The sequence below is a fragment of the Ictalurus furcatus genome, chromosome 10 (assembly GCF_023375685.1).
Source record: "Ictalurus furcatus strain D&B chromosome 10, Billie_1.0, whole genome shotgun sequence".
In the NCBI taxonomy this organism is placed as follows: domain Eukaryota; kingdom Metazoa; phylum Chordata; class Actinopteri; order Siluriformes; family Ictaluridae; genus Ictalurus; species Ictalurus furcatus.
Window position 1 is genome coordinate 10,787,255 of NC_071264.1, and position 18,753 is coordinate 10,806,007.

Below are 18,753 nucleotides of genomic sequence, written 5' to 3' on the forward strand. Positions count from 1 at the left end.
CCTTTAGGAAAAAATGAAGAAGAGGAAGACATTTCATTTATAGCATAAATAGCCAAACAGTGTATGTTAAGATATTAAAGGAATGTGATAAATAAATATTCTTTAATAAATTGAATGCCCAGCTGCCAAATTTTCTCAGGCCACTTCCCATCCACAACCTAACTCTCCCCTATCACACAACAGCTACCAACCAGGGAGGACGAAGGCTCACACATGCTTCCTCCAAGATGAGTGAAGCCAGCCAGCCGCATCTTTTTGAACTGCTGCTCATCACAGGACAGTTTAACGCACTCGGAGGAAAGCACTATCTGCGCTCTTGAGCTCACAGTCACCGGCAATTTGCTAGTGTCACTATGACAGACAGGGGAGAGAGAGTATATCATCCCTCTCACCCAGAGAGAATGGTCAATTTCACTCTTCTGACTCACAGCCACAGATTTCCATGGCATCGTGAATGTCCAGCTTTTGACTATATAATCACTTCCAACTTCTTTAACATGCCTTCATCAGCTTTTGCGTGCTCTCAACTTTAATATTAAGTATATTGTTCTCTGTTCAAAAATCATGTTGGGATGCAAACCTATGCTCTGAACTGTATCATATCTGCACTAAAAATGGAATGGCAAAATCTACAATATAATAATCAAACAACCCTGTATGGTAATTTTAGTATATCATGATATACAATTGTGTGGATATTTTACTACTATGTTAGCAGGTTGTTCACTGTGCTTATTGTGCTACTGTATGCTATAAAGTTTATCAAATCTTTTAGCGTATTCCCAAGGTTTTAGTGCACCTGGAACTGTCCTCATAACCATCATACCACAATAACAGTATATCTTTAAATGTATAATATGAAAACCCCTAATAATAACTTCCAGAACTCTGTTCCTTTTCACTGTCATTTGTAAAATTTAGGAAGATTCACAGTGAAATACCTGATCTAGAGTTAACTGTGATATCAATACAATGTAGTAGTGTAAATGTATACTAATATTAATAGATATTAGTATAATTAATATATTTTTAAAAAAAGTAATATTAAAAACCTAGAGTGTGTATGAATCAGAGCTGCCATGTTGAGAGTCATGAGACAAAACTCCCCAGCTTCCTCTTTTAACACCGTACAGCTACGTATAGATACTTTCACTATTGCTAAATGACCAGGAAGACATATGACAACAAGTACATTCTTGTTTCCACATCAGTAGGAACTAGTTAACTTTGTGCCACGGAGGAAAAATGTTTTTGTTTCGACCTTTTCGTTTGATTTTCTTCCAGGTATTCTTCTTCTTAAGTTCATTGTGTGAGGGTGAAATCTCCTGCTTAAATGAAGATGGGCAACCTGTTGACTGGTAGATGGAGTTTAAACTTTTTTAACTTATTTTGTTGTTTACATTTCATACATTTCCAGCTTTATTATTTCAAGCTTTTGTTTCTGGCAGAGCTTTGGCATTTTCTCTTCATTCTTTTCATAATTCAAGGTTCATCATGTACAAATTACCAAAATATAAACAAGGTAATGTGGGAAGTGGAGTTGACTATATGTATTTGGATCCCTCATTACCCAACTGGCAGATGAGTAAATATTTGGTGAATACCAGTGAAGGGGCATTAGGCAAGACACTGAGCCAGCTGTACCAAAGATACATGGTATGACTATATATGTATAATAATTATATACTGTATATATAGTACTGTGCAAAAGTATTTGTCAATGTTTTTTTTTTTTTTTTTTTTTTTTTTTTTTTTTTTTTTACAATTAATTCATTAATTAATTTATTTTAATTTGTTAAAGATTTTTCTTTTTTGACTTCTACATTATTGAATAACATTTTAGATTTCCAAAGCATGAAATTAAATGTCACAGAAAAATGTTTGTATGTCAGTAAAGAAAGCAGCATATTACAGTACTGTACATACACTATAACTGTTCCTCTATGCTGTTTTTATTACAAGTCTGTTCTTCTGTCTCTTCTATATCTTCATGACAAGTATTAGCTGTATGCACAATATTTTTTTGCGTAGACACAAAAACCCCTTTACATGTTTGCCAAATATGTGCACATGTGGGAGAAGACATTGAGAGAAGACATTGAGAGAATGTAATTAAAATTCCCTTTATGTTTCAAGGTCTAATCATTTTAAACACTTTTATTTCACCTTGCTACTCTTAGGTCAAAACACCCTGAATATAAATCCCATAATACAAATAGGATTTGTAAAAAAAAAAAAAAAATCATATTAATTATAGAAACTGAGCTGAGACAGATTCATTTTGAAAGAAAAAAAAAAATCCCCCCCCCCCCTATTTGTATAGAAATCTATGCTTCTTACAAAACCACTAGCATAGACAGCTATGGTCATTTCTAAAATAGTCAGTGTTAGTTTATTAAATACATGAAGCTTTTTTGCTGTGATATCACAGATATACTGTATGACATTAACTGTATCTGATCTTGTCATATGTATTACTACATACTAATGATTTATTGTTTTAATAGTCAAACAGCTCGGCATACATGCTCTACAGTGATGCTCCTCCGGTGCTGAAGTATGAGTATAATTATGGACACACAAAAGGTACTACTGCATTATTTTATACTTTTGCATAGGCCAAATTGAGATATCTCAAAGTTCCAAAAAAAAATCTTATATGGTTTATTTGACATTTACAGTACCAGTGTAGTTCTACTGTTCATGTGATTAATTACATATTTTTTTTTTGCTGCTTTGAAAGAGAGGGGGCCCAGTACAAAGAGCACAACTGATAAGTGCTGTTGACTGAGATTAAGCCCCAACCCCCCATCAAATATCAAAGTTTATCTAGAACAAGCTATTAACAAATGTGAAGCTTTTCTTCCTTTCATCTTACCATTGACCATGGATTATCATCAGAATGGCCATCAAGTCATGTAATTAGAAAGTCATTTTCACATTGAGTAATGCCCTGAGTGACTACTGTGTGCTGTGTTTGCTGTCCAGGGGCACTACTTTTTGACCAGTTTCAAGGATTCTGGTTAACACACAGCATTCCTCACTTTCCACCTTTCCCCGAAATGGGTTTTGGCTATCCCTCCACTGGAAAACTCTACGGCCAGAATATTCAGTGTACAACCTACAATTACAAACAGTTCCAAAAAATATGTAAGCAAACATATCAAGTAATGCATCAAGCCATTAGCAGAACTACTTCTTATATTACCATGAGATTATGGCTGCACACAAACCACTGGCACATTTTTATCATATATTCTGTAATTTGCTTGTTAGCAGTATACAACCCCAATTCCGAAAAAGTTGGGACAGTATGGAAAATGCTAATAAAAACAGAGAGGAATGCTTTGTAAATGTACTTATTTAAAAAAAAAAAACAAAAAAAAACAAACGTATAAAGACATGGTATTTTATGCTTTACCTTCCAACTACATAGTTTTGTTAAGGTAAGCATTTATTTTGAATTTGATGCATGCAACACGTTAGAAAAAAGTTGGGATTTGGGCAATTTAGGATTAATAGTGATGTGACAAGTTGAAATAAGAAGGTGATGTGAAACAGGTGAGGCAATCGTCTAATTATAGTATATAAGGAGCCTCCAAAAAAGGCCTAGTCCTTCAAGAGCAAGGATGGGTCAAGGCCTGCCAATCTGCCAACAGATGTGTCAGTGAATAATCCAACACTTTGAGAGCAACATTCCCCAAAGACAAATCGGCAGGATTTTGGGCATTTCACCTTCTACAGTGCACAATATAATTAAAAGATTCAAGGAATCTGGTCAAGTCTCTGTGCGTAAAGGGCAAAGCCGAAAACCACTTCTGAATGCGCGTGATCTCCGATCCCTCAGACGTCACTGTCTTAAAAACCGTCATGAGTCTGTAATGGATTTCCTGACATGGGCTCGGGAATACTTTGGTAAACCTTTGTCAGTCAACACCATTTGCCGCTGCATCCACAGATGCAAGTTAAGGCTTTACTATGCAAAGCAGAAGCCGTACATCAACACTGTCCAGAAGCACCACTGACTTCTCTGAGCTCGATCTCATCTGAGATGGACAGTAGCACAGTGGAAACATATGCTGCCTTCCAGAGCAGGACAACACCAAACCACATTCTGCCTGGATTACAAGCGTATGGTTGAGTAAGCAGAGAGTGCGGGTGCTAGCATGGCTTGCCTGCAGTCCTGTTTTCAATATAGTACAGGGTGAATTGAATTTTCAAATTACTTTTTTGTTGTGGTTGCATTTTCCATACTGTGCCAACTTTTTCGGAATTGTGGTTGTAAATTAAATGCTGTATATTTATTGCTACATATATATAATTTATGCCACTGATTTTGAATGGTGATGAAACATCTGTTCTATTCTATTTATTTATTTTACCAGCACAGCAACTAGCATATATTAACCCATACACATACAACTGCTCAATGCCATCAGCCTATTACACAGAGATGGCAGAAATGGCACAGATCTGTGCTGGAAAAAGTGTAACTGTGGTCCCCAGGAGAAGGCTTGAAAAGCTGATGTCAGTCAAGGGAGAGACGTTCCTTAGTTTTGCCAAATCACACAGCTATGTTGATGGTAAGAGAATGTTAGTGTTTTAAGATAATTTTGTTATTCTCTACTGAATTTTCTGTGCACTTCCCAATTTTTTTTTAATAGACTGTAATCATTTGGCAAATGTTACCCTACCGTATGTTTTTGCTTATGCCAAAGTTCATCTGCTCTTGAGTAATTATTGACTTTGCTTATGTAAGGGGCAGTATCAATTTTTAGGATGTGCAGTTTAACACGTTTTCTTCACCCTGTGCATGTGCAGTAATTCTGATATTGCCATTAGATACATAGTTTTGGCAATAAATACATGCACTGTAATATTGCTCATTTCACCATTCTGTCTCAATATATGTCTATGTTGCAACTTCCTATGATGTTGTCAATTGATCTTTGCTCATTACCTCTCTGGTGTATTCACTTTCTGTACCAGACATTTATGCTGGCTGGATAGCACAGACACTGAACACAGACTTTCTAGTGGAAACCTGGCAACGGGAAGCCCACCAGCTTCCCTCCAACTGCTCGCTTCCTTACCATGTGATGAATATCAAGAGGGTCTCTCTGTCCGAGCTGGTGACTTTCAGCTCCTATGATGACCACTCCAAGTGGTGTGTCTCTTGGGAACACCAAACCCAGTGGACTTGTCTAGGGGACCTGAACAGAGAGAGCAGACAGGCATGGAGAGGAGGTGGCCTCATCTGTACACCAAATTCAGCCATGTACAAAGCTTTCCGTTCGGCTGTGGCCTGGTATAAAAATTGTTAGAAGCAAGAAGTCTACTGTTATCTACAGGAATGTGCACTAGCTTTTAAATAGTATTTTTTTAATTTTTTTTTTTAGTTTTCGTTGTTGTTGTTAGAATTTTAATGTAGAAAATACAGTCATTAGAAAGAAGCTGAATTGCAGGCATTGTGCAATGTGCTGTAGATGTCGGAGCCACCCATGTGCAGTACACAGTATAAACAATTATTAATAATCAAGTGACCAGTTGAGAGCCTTCCGTGCACCTACAGTGCCACGATCATGGACAGAGCTGTTTGTAGTGCTTATTATTAATTGTGCAAAACCCGCATACCAGCTTCAAAAATAGACCACACTCATCAAACTGGTACACCAACTTTTCCAGCTGGTATGTTATTTTCCAGCTTCCTAATTACTTGTCTAATTTGATGTCAAATAAATGTTTGAGTTTCTCTAACTGCCTCACTCTTGAAATTTATTAGTTTTTTTTTTTTTTTTAAAGATATATTAAAGTATTTTGAGCACAACAAGCCTCATTTTTAAAACAGAAAGGTCAGAAACATTTAAGGATTTATTCTTGAGGAGAATTTGTCAAGTGGAAGTGATTTTTGTGAATTTTTAACACGGTGAATTCATTGGAATTGATTTCTAATAAATTCGTTAGTGTGTTCCATAGGGTTAATGTCTTCATTTTTTATTCCAAAACAATAGAAAATACTACAAAATAAATCCTTTGTAGAAAATACTGTATAGACACGCTTATGAAAGCCAGATCTCTGCCTATACCCCAGCTTTAGCTAGGCGGCGCGAGCAGAAACACAGACAAGTTAAAATAACACACATCGAGCATTTCCGGCCAACCCGGAAACTCTCAGTGAACACACGTGCGTTCGCAAACGCTTAATAACAGCCACAACATGGATTTCGTTGAGGTACCAGTGTCCGAAGATGTGCTTAGTGCTAATGGTAAAGTTAAAAAACAAAAGAAACAAAAGAAACAAAAGAAAAGTGACGAGAAAGCGACTGAAAATGTCCCAGCAGAGTCTGAACCCGCAGAGCCGTCAGGCTCCTCATTACCTCCTACATTCAGCTTGTCGGAAATAAAAAATAAACAGCGAAGACACCTTATGTTTATGAAGTTCAAGCAAGAGAAAAGAAAGGTAAGTGTAAAAATAAAATAAAAAAATAATAATGAATAATACAGCTTGAATCCCGAGTGTCTTTGTATCAATGGACCAGACCGCACAAAGGGAACCAAAAATGACAAAAATGTGATGTGCTCTGACTATTTGGACCGGAAAACAAAAAATGTAAAATAGATCTGGATGAGATACTCAAAAGTACTTCTGATATAAAATGATCCAATTGTTTGTTTAATGCCTGTTCCATGTTTTCAGTTTGTTTGTTTGTATTTTTCTGTCCCATGTAACTGTCCAAAAACTTGAGATCCAGCTGTGAGAAAAGCACACTTAGCTAGCAAGATTTTAGACATCTTTAGGTAGATTGTCTGCATTCACTGCTGTTTTTTTTTACACACTGGTTCCTTAGCCAACATGATATTTTCAGGTAGAGTATAATGCAAAGCATATTATTGTCAGGGAAAAAAAACACAATTATGGTCAAAACCAGATATTTATTATAGTTTGATCTGTTTTGTAGAATTCAGTCATAGCAAATTCTGGCAGGTTTTTCTGGACATACAATAATTACATTTAATTTCTCTGAATGTCTACTCACAGTTGCAACTGACTAATGCAGCTGTTTGGTGATCATTAAAAATTGGGTGGTCTGACACCAAAGGTGCCATGCTCAGAGTTATTTAACACAGCTAGATATAAATATAAGGAAATGAAAGCTGAAATTACGATCTGTTGTAATATTCATCGTTTAATCTCAAGCCCAAATGTCTTTGGTGTATATAGCAAAAAACAAATGAATTAGCCTTGTTATTCCAATACTTTTGGAGGAGACTGTATGTTTTAAATAATACACAATTTGAACCCTGGATAATTGGCAAGGGATGGTGCATCACCTGGATTACCTTCTTGTGTCAAAATGTGGCTATTGTTCCCTGGAACCTTCTTGTCTAGTTTCTGTTAGGTTGACCAACGTTACATTTGCAAATAGTGTTGTGTTGTATTTTGGCATAGGTTATCCAGATGATTCTTACCGTCCCTGGGCATGGGAATGTCATGAATATATGTCAATATATATTGTGTATAATCATGAATATATGTCAGTGCTGGGAATATAGTCTTTACACTGCATCTCATTATGGGGTCCTGTAGTACCAATCACAAATAAGCTGCCAAGGCCTGATGCGAACTAAAAAGCAAAACCCAAAATACTTTAAAATAAATAAATGAATTAAAGAACACAAACAAACTGTTTAGATTTAGCCATTAGATGTTATTCCCTAATTAAATCATTGGGCATTCATTCTGATGCTCCTGACTCTGATGCTCATACTGTCATACACTATTTTAAAGCCCAGCATCATATCCAGTATTGCAGAATTCGTTTTAATGTGGTGTGAGTGAACGAATCTCGGAACACAGTTTGACCCATTCACATCGTTCAACGCTGTCCACAGGCTATAAATTACATTTGCAGTACTACACCATTAACTACGAAAGTAAAGAAGTCATTAGACTATTCCAAGGATGTACCAGTTCTCAAAATGTGCACATGTGGACGACCTGGCAACTCATTGATCTTGAAACTGAGACTGCATAGTATTCAAGCTCATGTCCATCTATTAACATGTTGTCTTGTATCAGAACCTATCACTGTGGTCAGTGTAATGATGAATTTTAATGAATCCAGCAAATATTGTATTTTCTTCCACCTCAGCAAAAATTGCAGTTGAGAAAGAAAAGAAAAAAGGAGAGAGAAGCACTTGGTGACAAGGTATGTGGTGGTTAATCTTCAAGCTCTTGTGCAGGTAAATTCCACTAATCCTATTTTCCATTTAAAGTCACTGACTACAAATGCAAATATTTACTTGTTTTTTTTTTTTTTTGGTCATATGCAAACATGTAGGCACCACCGAAAGAAGTTCCAAAGACTATTGAAAATCAGAGAATACACGATGAGACAACAGTAGACCCAGAGGATGAGGAGGTATGAATGTCTCCTGTGATGGATATGAGTAAATAAAATTGCCATTGTATTTTTCCTTATGCTGTTAATTTAATGAACATGTTCATGCCCACAGGTGGCTTTTGATGAAGGCACAGATGAGTTCTCAGCATACTTCAACAAACTGATAAACCCTAAAGTTCTCATCACTACCTCAGACAGACCAAGAGGGGTAAGCTCGTTATTGCTATTACCATTACAGTATTATCACTGTAATATTTGTGAGTGTATTTAACTTCTTTATATTTATCTGACACATTCATATGTTGACATATACACACACTGGCCACTTTAGGAATACCATACTAATACTGGGTAGGACCCACTTTGCTCTCAGAACAATCTTAATTCTTACTCTCATGACCTTAAACTAGGTGTTTGAGATTCTGGTCCTTGTGGGGAGAATACATGATCCTGTGCATTCTTGCATGTTTAATGTGTTGTACTAACACGCATCATTCTGCCTATTTATTTCAGAGAACTGTAAGGTTTTGTGAGCAGCTAGCAACAGTCATACCGAATGCACATGTGTACTACAGAAGAGGTCTTGCTCTGAAGAGGATCATTCCTCAGTGTGTATCACGTGATTTCACCTACCTCATGGTCATCAATGAGGACCGAAAAGTGCCAAGTATCCTTTATCTGGGGAGCGTTCAGGTTCTTCTCTATTGGTTTATAACTTTCATTGAAATTATACTAGCTTGTCTACATAGTTATGTTGTGGTACATAAGAAAAAACACACTTGTGACTGTATTCCTTAACCCGAAACTGTCAAAGATGGTATGGTTCTCTGTCACCTTCCTGATGGACCAACTGCACATTTTAAAGTCAGTAGTGTTCGACTCCGAAAAGAGATGAAGGTTTGTAACACTTTCTAACTTTTGTGCCAAAGCGCAGTGCATACATAGTGTTGTTTTATTTCCCCTCCCACCCCATGCATTTTTCCAATTTCGTACTCTTCTTGATGAGGTAAAACTGCTAAAATATTTATAAACCGAACACACGAGTGCCCAAATACAAGTTAATCAAAACAGTTTAGAAATAAGATTTTCTCTTATTTTTAAAGGCTACTCTCTTTTAGTACATTTTCTATTGCGCCACCCTGGATCTTATTTTTGTGGCCATGATGTATGCTATACCAGCATGGATAATGGGGTTAACTACTCTTAACTTTGTGCTTAATTACACTATATTATTATAGAATTATGCTGTATATTCACTACCACACCTTTGACTCTTTCGTTACTGTACAGAGAAAAGGAAAGGCACCAACAGAACACCATCCAGAGGTCATTCTGAATAACTTCACCACTAGACTGGGCCACAGCATCGGCCGTTTGTTTGCTGCACTATTTCCTCAGGATCCACAGTTTGTAGGTAGACAGGTTGCCACTTTCCACAACCAGCGAGACTTCATCTTCTTCAGGTTTCACAGGTATAGAAACCTCCTGATGTTAAGTAACTGTGTGGATGAGTGTGCGATTTATGTTTCCCTTTGAAGGTTGTTAATTTTAAAGAGAAGAATTAAGATGCATTGACCTTGCATGATTTCATTTCACTGTTACTTCACAGTAGGCTTGCTGCGATAGTCGGTGATCCCGGTGTTTAGTATAGTAATAGAAATAATTTTATAGTATAGAATACTATTTTTAGTAATAGAAATCATTTAGTAATAGTAATAGAAATCATTTAGTTAGAGAATGGACACTACAATTAAAAACCGAACGCGTCTTCTCAATTCAGCGTGAGCCGAACGAGTCATAGTCGCAGCACAGATCACATTTCATTGATCGCGTGACGAGTGTGAGGTGAGCTGACTGACAAGACGACGGCGGAAGATTTGGTTTCAAAATTTCTGTGTTTAATATAAGCGAGTTTGGCATTGTACTGTTTTGTTTTTCTTGTGTTTTTCATTACGAATAATAATGAACCCACCATTCAAGTGATTTCTGCCCCCGAATTGCTTCTGATTCGATAGTGAAATGCACACGGGCATTCATAAGCAATTTAAAAACGGCGATACCGGTATTACCGGTGTTGTCACACGTCGATTATCCGATGGGAAAATTTCCTCACCATCACATCCCTACTTCACAATAGTAAGGGAAAAAGTGACTGAATGCAGCAGAAAGATCAAACATGCAAAATTCTTTCAGAATTAAGACACAAATTAATAGATTTGGTAGATTTTATGGAATACTACATTTTTATATTGTGTGTGTGTGTGTGTTTTATACTCTGTTCTACTTGCATTTTTCTGTTGTAGTGTGTTGTCACATTAAAGAACATGCCTGTGTCACTAATGCTAACTCATGTCTAGGTAGTGTTCTTATTACAGGGTTTGCCATTTTAAACTTGAAAGCCTATTCTGCTCAAATTGATCAATTGGATTTTTTTAAATTCATTTATTTATTTATTTATTTTTGCTAAAGATGAAATTACACGAAAATATTTCCAACATAAAGAATTTTCTTTGCTAACCTGAAAATATTTATACATCACATTAGAAGGATGCTGCATGCAAAGGGCTTTTGATATTTCCATGAGTGATTTGTATTGCCATTTTTCTATAATGGTTTTGTTAAAATATATTATGTACACATTTTAAAATAAAGTGTAAGGTTTGCTGTATATTGTTATAACAGCTAATTAGCCTATTTCTATGTAGACTGTTACTAAGGTACTAAATAGTCATGTACATGTGGCAAACATGTTTGTTTTCTCAAGGCCATTTCTTATTTGAATGAATTTTACATATTACATATTGTACGATGACCTTTTCTGCATCTTGTGTAGGTACATCTTCAAGAATGAGAAAAAAGTGGGTATTCAGGAACTAGGGCCCCGGTTCACTCTTAAGCTGCGCTCTCTGCAGAAAGGGACATTTGACTCCAAGTTTGGGGAGTATGAATGGGTTCATAAGGTGAGTTTGGATGCTTTTTGTAAGCTTAGTTGTGTTTCGGTTTGTCATATGTTTTGCTAAGAATCATATAGTTTTAGAAGCTTTTAATAAATAAAATAAAAAAAACCCTCTGCTATTTGTGTTTCAGCGCCATGAAATGGACACCAGCAGAAGAAAATTCCATCTCTGAAGACAGTGGGGAGTAAAATGTCACCCTGATGAGATGATCTTTAAAGTGCAGCCAGTTGAATTGTTGCTATTGTAAAAATGTGTATCAATTAAATCAGTTCTGATCATCGGTCCAAATGGAGATTTATACATTGGATGAATTAGAAGAGGGGTCTTGGATTTTGATGGCAAAATGTGTCTCAGATGTGCAGCCCATCACTGTGATGTATATCATAATGTGTTGTGGTGTTTACTACCTACATGTTAAGGAGGAATGTTTCTATTATATTCTAAACAAGCTTGGCTTACTCTCTTGTCAGAACTGACTGAAACCCATTTTTAATGATGTTCATAATTTGTGACACATACATTCATCAGTTTAGGACCTTCATCTTCAATGACCCATTTAAAACTATTTATTTGTGGCGTAATTACTTGTGTCAAGAAATCAAATTTCAAAAATAGGACAAACAAATCTCTAAATTCTTCAACATATTCTAATATTGTGTGTACAGAGTAGACAAAGTAAAATTAACTACATAAGATGTTGGCATAAATAACATTCTGTATCTTTTTTTTTTTTTACATTAATAAGAGTCACAGGGTTTTTCAATGGTAAACCCCCCCCCCCCCCAAAAACCTTCTATTTTCTCAATTCATGTTCTGTAATGTAGTATAATCAGAAACATTGGAAAACATCACAAACAAGCCCCCGAGGTAGAAATCCAGCACTGTCCGCATGGTCTGTGACTTCTCCTCGGCTACAGTTCTGATGCATACCTGTAGTCTCAACCAGATGCCCTGTGAACCTTTCTGTCTGTCTCCTGTTTGGATCAGTAATAATGTGTAGAACACATTATCTGTTCAATCCAAAGAAAGTTTATTATAATATTAAGATACAATAATATTAATGATTTAACTAAATCTTTATTTATATAGCATTTTTCATACAAGTGGTAGCAATAATTTCTGTATGATTAATCTATCAAAATTAAATTCTTCAAAAGTAAAAATTATAGTATGAGCAAAAGGTAATCTTATACACTATATGACCAGAAGTATGTAGACACCTGGCCATCAAACCCATATGGGTCTTCCTTAAACTTTTGCCACAAAGTTTGAAATAGACAGTAGTTTAGGATGTTTTTTTATATGCGGTACAACCCCTGGATATTCACCTGGCCTTTTCACCTGGTCTCTAAGCTCAGACACTGTCCTTTACAACACTGACTCTCAGACATGTTACCCTCCTAGACCCATTTTTGCACCTGGCCAGACAAAAGAACCTACTAAATTCCCACTAATCAAACAAGAGCCCCCAGCAGTATGTCCTAGCCCTAAGTTTAGAAAAAGAGAGTAGCTTCAGTTTCTTGGAGGAGAGGGAGGAAGACTCCTGGGATGTGAAGACTCCATGTGGATCGAAGCTCCAAAAATGTTAGAATGTCCAAGAGGAGTTTGTGGCAAAGCAGCATGGTAACACTTTATGTTCAAGAAGAAGCTATTCTTTTGTAAACTCTAGCTGTACTCTTATATTAAGCTGCTTTATGTTGTCTTAAATTTGTCTTTACTATCATATGTTATCCAAAATCTGTAGGTAAAAATGACATAATGCAGTATAAATATTTTTAATATTTATCCCCATCAAACAATCTCCAAATGAAATGGAGAAAAATGAGATAATGCCTTGTTACAAGAGAAATTTGACCAGAGATACTGGAGTACCAGATATGCAGGAGGGTCCAGATACTGGGTTATTCCACTCTCAAGGAAGATAATATTGTAAAAGGTGGAGTTGTTATGAAAATATGCTTTATTTATAAAATATGCTGTCTCCAATGTTGAAGCTACCCAGAAAGAAACCAGGTGATGAGGTAAGGTTGGGAATCATATTCGTCTTCTTCAATTCAAGCCACAATGAACATTCATGAACACATTTCTGAATAGTTCTCCTAGAAGACCTGGGAAGTCTTGTACTCATAAATGCCTGATCCTTGTTAAAACACTATGACCTTTAGGGACTGGCTAAAATTCCAGCAGGGGTGCTTTCCTGTCCAGTGTGCAGTGAAGATGTATAGAAAGGCTTTATTGCAGAAAGTGCCTCGTTTTCTTCTTTCCACAACAGGTCCATGTGAGTGGAGCTGAAACTATATATGTTTCTGTTTTGTTTGATTCAGCTCCTAGTGCCCTTTCTCAGCCTCCGCATGAGCAAAAGACCACTCCTAAACTTTCAATTAACAGTGAGATGTTACAACAATCTTAACTTCTAGTGCAACAGAATATAAAGATAACTAGTGATGAATAAATTAAATATGGTTACTTACCTAGGGGATGAACTGCTGAAGGAAATTAGACTGGTCCAAGAAGAAAGAAAAAAGCTAGAAAAAACAAGACAAATGCTTCTGAGAAAGGGAAAAGAACTGCTAGCTTTGAATAGACACTGTAGGAACCAAGGTATGCACTAGTTGTAAAATGTTAAGATTTTATTTTATTTTAGTGAAAGGTATGCACTAGCTGAATTTGTAAATAACATACTTTGACTTGAACTTAAAAGGGCTATTCTCCAAACAACGAACACCCTAGCACGAGACAACGGGAAGAGAAGGTATTTTGACACCAAAAAGGCCACAGAATCACTGAAAGAAACCTTGAAAAGCCTTTGCCAGGAACTCGAGACATTTTACAACAAATTGTTTCAGCAGCTGCAAGCCAGAGATGTAAGGAACAAACAAAGATCAGCAGGGAAACTGTCAAGTATAAAGGTTATCGTTTCCACTTGCTCAGTGAAAAACTAATGGGAAAACTGTAGGTTGTCTTACAGTAGAGGGAGACAAACATCCACTTCTGAGTAAAATGTTAAACTGTGTTTAACTTTCTTAAATACCAATAATTTGCAGTGACAGTAATTAAACCAGAAGAAAAAAAAAAAGCTGATACTACCATGGAAAGAAAAAAATCTTGCTACACATGAAAAATATGAAGCCGTTAGTTAGCTAGCCAGCCAGCTTACTAATATACAGAACCAACTAATTAATGAGATAAATTGCAATAAATATTAAGAGCATCTAAGATCTATTACAAGTTTATAAATGTATTAGTTTATAAACTCTGAACCTGTTTCAAATGTTTCTATAGATATAAATAAAACGAAGAGGGATGCAGTTTTACAAAGGGAAAACGTGGTCTTTTTATACCCTGTTCAATTGAGCCCTTTGTGTGTATAACTTTAAATTCATTACCACAGTCCAGACCTGGACCAATAACTAAAGTACTAATTTTCTCTTTCACAGAATGACCTGAGAATCCAGATTATGACTGAAAGCTGCAAAATAGAGAGCCTGAAGAAAAACACTGATGATGCCAAAATGAAACTTGACACACAAATTATGGTATGTAAATTAAGCACATTATCCACACAGATTTGTCCCTCTATAAAAAGGAATGAATGAATAAATAAATCAAACAAACAGTATACTTTCTGTTCTGCTAATTTTAACTGAGGATTCAGGCTGCCATGGAGCTTCAAGCCTTGAAAGCAGAACTAATGCAGAAAAAGTCTCAGTGCTCATTCGTGGAGCCTCTCACAGGCTCTGCTGACCTTGGGTAACCTCTAGAGTCACTTCAGCAACTTCCTAAATTTAAAATGGATTGTATTCCATTAGTACTCTAGTAGCTATTTGTGAATACGTTCTCTTAAACTTTATTCAGGCAAACAATCAAATCTAACCGACTGCAACATACCCACACACAGTGTGGGATCCAGTTTCTGTGCAATCTTTCTGGATGCCAACTAGAATAGGCTTTTTCGTCACACTAAAGATAATTAAATGGGAATAAAGAAAGTATACAGTATGGCTGCTGTTTAATGTTCAGTCCTCTACAATTGAATACGTCTTTAAAACCTATGATTTTTTTTTTAATTCAAAGATTTAAGATCACACTGTCAATCATATCCATTTAAAAACAAAATAAGGGTAAAAATTGATTGTGTCATTTAAAAGGCTGGGAATGTCTTTTTTACTAACAATTTTAAAACACTGAAGTCAAGTATTACATCGTGTATTTTATTAGACTTGGGAAAATTGTTCTACTGATTAGGAGAAACAGTTGTAGTCTCAGGAGTCAGTCATAGATGGTGCATGTTTTGGGATGAGCGCATTCCACATTTCAGCACTTTGCTGACGGGCAACAGGGTCATCTCTGTAGTCAAGGAGATTTCCGTTCCACATGCCGATTCCTCTCAAACTCCGCTGTCCTACGTAAGAAGCTTTCAATGAAATGCTCTCTGGATCATCATACCACACCTGGTGAATGTTCCCCTTACCATCCTGTAGAATGTGAGTTGAGAAGCAATTTGTTAATGTGATAGGCCATTAAAATGACATTCAAAATACTGTTCAATGTGATTTTGTATTGCTGCAGTAGACCTGGTAATTATAGTAGGGAGCTTGTTGGATTTCATCCCAGAGCCTCCCAGATGTAGAGCTACTGATTTGTTTCATCATAGTGCTGTAAGGGATTTGCTTTCCAGATGCATCACTGCAAGGTGCTCCTCTAAAAGGCACTTTAGGAATTGTACAGATGCCCTCCTATGAGACAGCAATAGAGTTCAAGAAGTTATTTACATATGCGTTGCACTTGCATATTCAAAAAAGCTGAACAGAGCGGAACCTAAAAATAAATAGTATGTTTAAATACAACGTTATTGTATGTGCATGAACTGTTCAGCCAGTTATGAAAGAAAAGACCTGCCCAAAGGCCAATCAAAACTCTAGAATGACAATAATCAAAGGAAAATGAATAACCTCATCCTGTCTGGCATTACGTGGCATTTATACCACAGCCGTGTTGAATACTTGAGTTTGACTGGTCAGAAGGCATGGATTAATTTTCCACAGCAGCACAGGACTGACAGTGCTGGTTGTAATATAAGAATATTAATGCACTTATTCTATTACATTCTAAGTGCAGACCATATTATGCCATTATTTTGGTCATAACTTATTCACAGGGACTTGTATAGTGGATGCTCCACATAATCGAAGCCAAATAGTAACTGGATAAATAAATGTGTTATTTAACAAAGAAAAAAAGTATAATGGTTGATATGGTTAAGCGTTCTGTAAGGATGTGTTCATATTGGATTTACTGAAGGAGTCTTGGCTGTTAGTTTTCCACTAAGAGACAGAGGACTTCGTGCCTTCTGGTTTCTCTAATATGACTTCATTTTTGCAGACAAAACAGTGGGCAACAGACAGTCTTCATTTCAATTTTTTTTTTTATTTTTTATTTTTTTTTTTTTACCTGAGACAAGTTCAGACACTGGTAGTCATAACCATACCATGGAACTCCCATCACCAGTTTATTTGAATCGATTTTCATCCCCATGTATTGATCATATGCTGGAAGACAAAGCAGCACAAAATAATGAATAAGGTTCTGCAGTTACCAGGCATTATTCAAAAAAACTGTATTTCTTACCTGCCAGGGTTTGATTTAAAGGTGCATTTGCCATTGCAATGCAGTCCCCCCAGATCTGACTCTGCTCATCATAAGACATGACAAAAACCAGGTCGCAGGAATCTGCAATCGCTTTGTAGTCATAGCAGCGCTCATCAATGCACTTAGGCGACCAAGCCACATCAAATGATACCTATTATTTATCATCAGCAAGACTAGATGTTAGCTGTTGAAATTATAGCTGATAGGGACATGCCTTTTGTGATTTATTTAGCATTCTACCTGAGAACCCTGAATTTCTTTATGGAATGTTTCTGTGGTCTCCCTGACAAGGGCAGTCAAAGCGTAGTACTCAGGGGAAGACTCCTCAACAGCCTGCTCAATGTCAAGGTTTATACCATCCATGAACTGGCTTTTAGCCAAATTGACTTTTTCTGTGATCCAAGCTGTCCTTTTGCCAACATCCACCATATCCGAGAGGGGTACAACACCTGTGAAAGAAAGTTTAAAAACACTTTTACTCAATGCCTAGAACATTTATTTATGCTGCAGATTGTGTTCAAATAAACCATCGCTTGCACATTTACAAAAAGCGCTACCTTTCAGACCAACACGTGCCCCTTTAGAATGAGCATAGCACATTAGCTCAGCATCATATTTTCCAAAAGTAGCAACTGTCGTCACATGGGACCAGTCATAAAATTTCCAGCCTTTACCCCCAACATCAAATACGAATACCTGCAGAAGAAAAAAGAAAATATGTATAAAAACTGGAGTGGAGGTATTTGACATTCCTTAAGCCACACAAGCATTGACTATTCTTTTAATGTCAAGACTTTTATAAAACACTGCTGATATTTATAGCGTGCTCACATGATGTCGGAATTACAGCAATTCTGAGCTTCTACCTTGTTAAAAGCGGGCACATTTTCAAACTGGCATTTACCAGATGTGAATTTTCTCAAACCTCCGACAGTGAAATGGGAGAACAAGCATTATTAAAACATACCCGTTTGCATATTTGTGCACACAGTGCATGGCATTCCCCCCCCTCCCCTCACAATGTGTTAGTAATTAGTTTGAGTTGATTGATTTATGGCTTTAAGACAATCCTAAAGCCTTGTGAAGAATATACTTGTGAATGGCCTCAAAATTGCCATATGATCTGTACAGTTATATTGATAAATGTGATGTGCTCATGCATTTCTGTTGAATGAAGGACAGTAGAATTAAGCAATGATAGCAAAAAATGTATTTAATTCTTTATGGCACAATCCATCATCAGCTAATCTTGCCACATATTAATAACAGTACCATAAAACACCTTTATAACCATTCCACTGAAAATTATGAAAAGAAAAAAAAAAAATAGAAATGTGTCTCGAGTTGAGCTTTAAATATGTCAAAGGTCTGAACTTCCCTAATTTCGAGGGGAAGAGAGTTCCAAAGGAAGGAGCATAGACAGAAAAAGCCCTGTCACACACAGATCTTAATCGGGTTTGTGGAACAGTTAACAAATTAAACTGTGAGGAGCGCAGTCAGATTTGGGGTGTAAGGATTTAACAAAGCAGATAAGTAGTGAGGAGCCAAGCCATGTAATGCTTTGTATGTCAGAATTATGATTTTAAAATTGACACAGAACCTGACAAGGGGCCAGGAGTCAGTGTAAGGACTCCAGAACAGGAGTAATATGATTACATGTCCTGGTCGCAGTCAGTATCCAGGCAGCAGAGTTTTGTACATATTGGAGCTGATAGAGTGTGAATATTGAAACTCCAGCTAAA

General features: G+C 36.5%; 3 protein-coding genes across 7 annotated transcripts in view; 2 read left to right on the forward strand and 1 right to left on the reverse strand.

Moving 5' to 3' along the window:
- Positions 1-1,055: 1,055 nt before the first annotated feature.
- dnase2b (deoxyribonuclease II beta) lies at positions 1,056-6,022 on the forward strand. Of its 4 annotated transcripts, none has more exons than XM_053634203.1 (6): positions 1,056-1,358; positions 1,488-1,656; positions 2,508-2,586; positions 2,989-3,150; positions 4,440-4,583; positions 4,990-6,022. In XM_053634203.1, the coding sequence occupies exons 1-6, from the start codon at positions 1,246-1,248 to the stop codon at positions 5,322-5,324; spliced, it is 1,002 nt and encodes a 333-aa protein (XP_053490178.1). In that variant the 5' UTR covers positions 1,056-1,245; the 3' UTR covers positions 5,325-6,022. The 4 variants fall into 4 exon arrangements, with proteins under 4 accessions (XP_053490178.1, XP_053490179.1, XP_053490177.1 ...); XM_053634202.1 differs by having other exon boundaries at positions 1,058-1,358; positions 4,386-4,583; XM_053634205.1 differs by having other exon boundaries at positions 1,297-1,358; positions 1,582-1,656; positions 4,386-4,583.
- A 113-nt stretch (positions 6,023-6,135) lies between these two features.
- rpf1 (ribosome production factor 1 homolog) lies at positions 6,136-11,820 on the forward strand. The gene is made up of 9 exons (XM_053634201.1): positions 6,136-6,460; positions 8,154-8,210; positions 8,343-8,423; positions 8,518-8,613; positions 8,919-9,072; positions 9,220-9,302; positions 9,696-9,877; positions 11,239-11,365; positions 11,493-11,820. Exons 1-9 carry the CDS (start codon positions 6,218-6,220, stop codon positions 11,532-11,534), a joined length of 1,065 nt encoding a protein of 354 aa, XP_053490176.1. The 5' UTR covers positions 6,136-6,217; the 3' UTR covers positions 11,535-11,820.
- Positions 11,821-12,440: 620 nt separating this feature from the next.
- Positions 12,441-18,753, reverse strand: part of ctbs (chitobiase, di-N-acetyl-) — an 18,810-nt gene continuing 12,497 nt past the window's right edge. The window contains exons 2-8 of one of the 2 annotated variants that reach the window (XR_008386884.1): positions 17,569-17,707; positions 17,252-17,460; positions 16,991-17,162; positions 16,814-16,911; positions 15,937-16,098; positions 13,834-15,837; positions 12,441-13,736 (exon numbers count right to left, since the gene is read on the reverse strand). Coding sequence is in view for 1 of the 2 variants with exons in the window: in XM_053634199.1 (XP_053490174.1) it covers positions 15,625-15,837; positions 15,937-16,098; positions 16,814-16,911; positions 16,991-17,162; positions 17,252-17,460; positions 17,569-17,707 (993 nt within the window). In the remaining variant the exon portion in view is untranslated. Of the gene's footprint in view, positions 15,838-15,936; positions 16,099-16,813; positions 16,912-16,990; positions 17,163-17,251; positions 17,461-17,568; positions 17,708-18,753 lie in introns of both variants that reach the window. The other variant, XM_053634199.1, reaches the window with a different exon arrangement.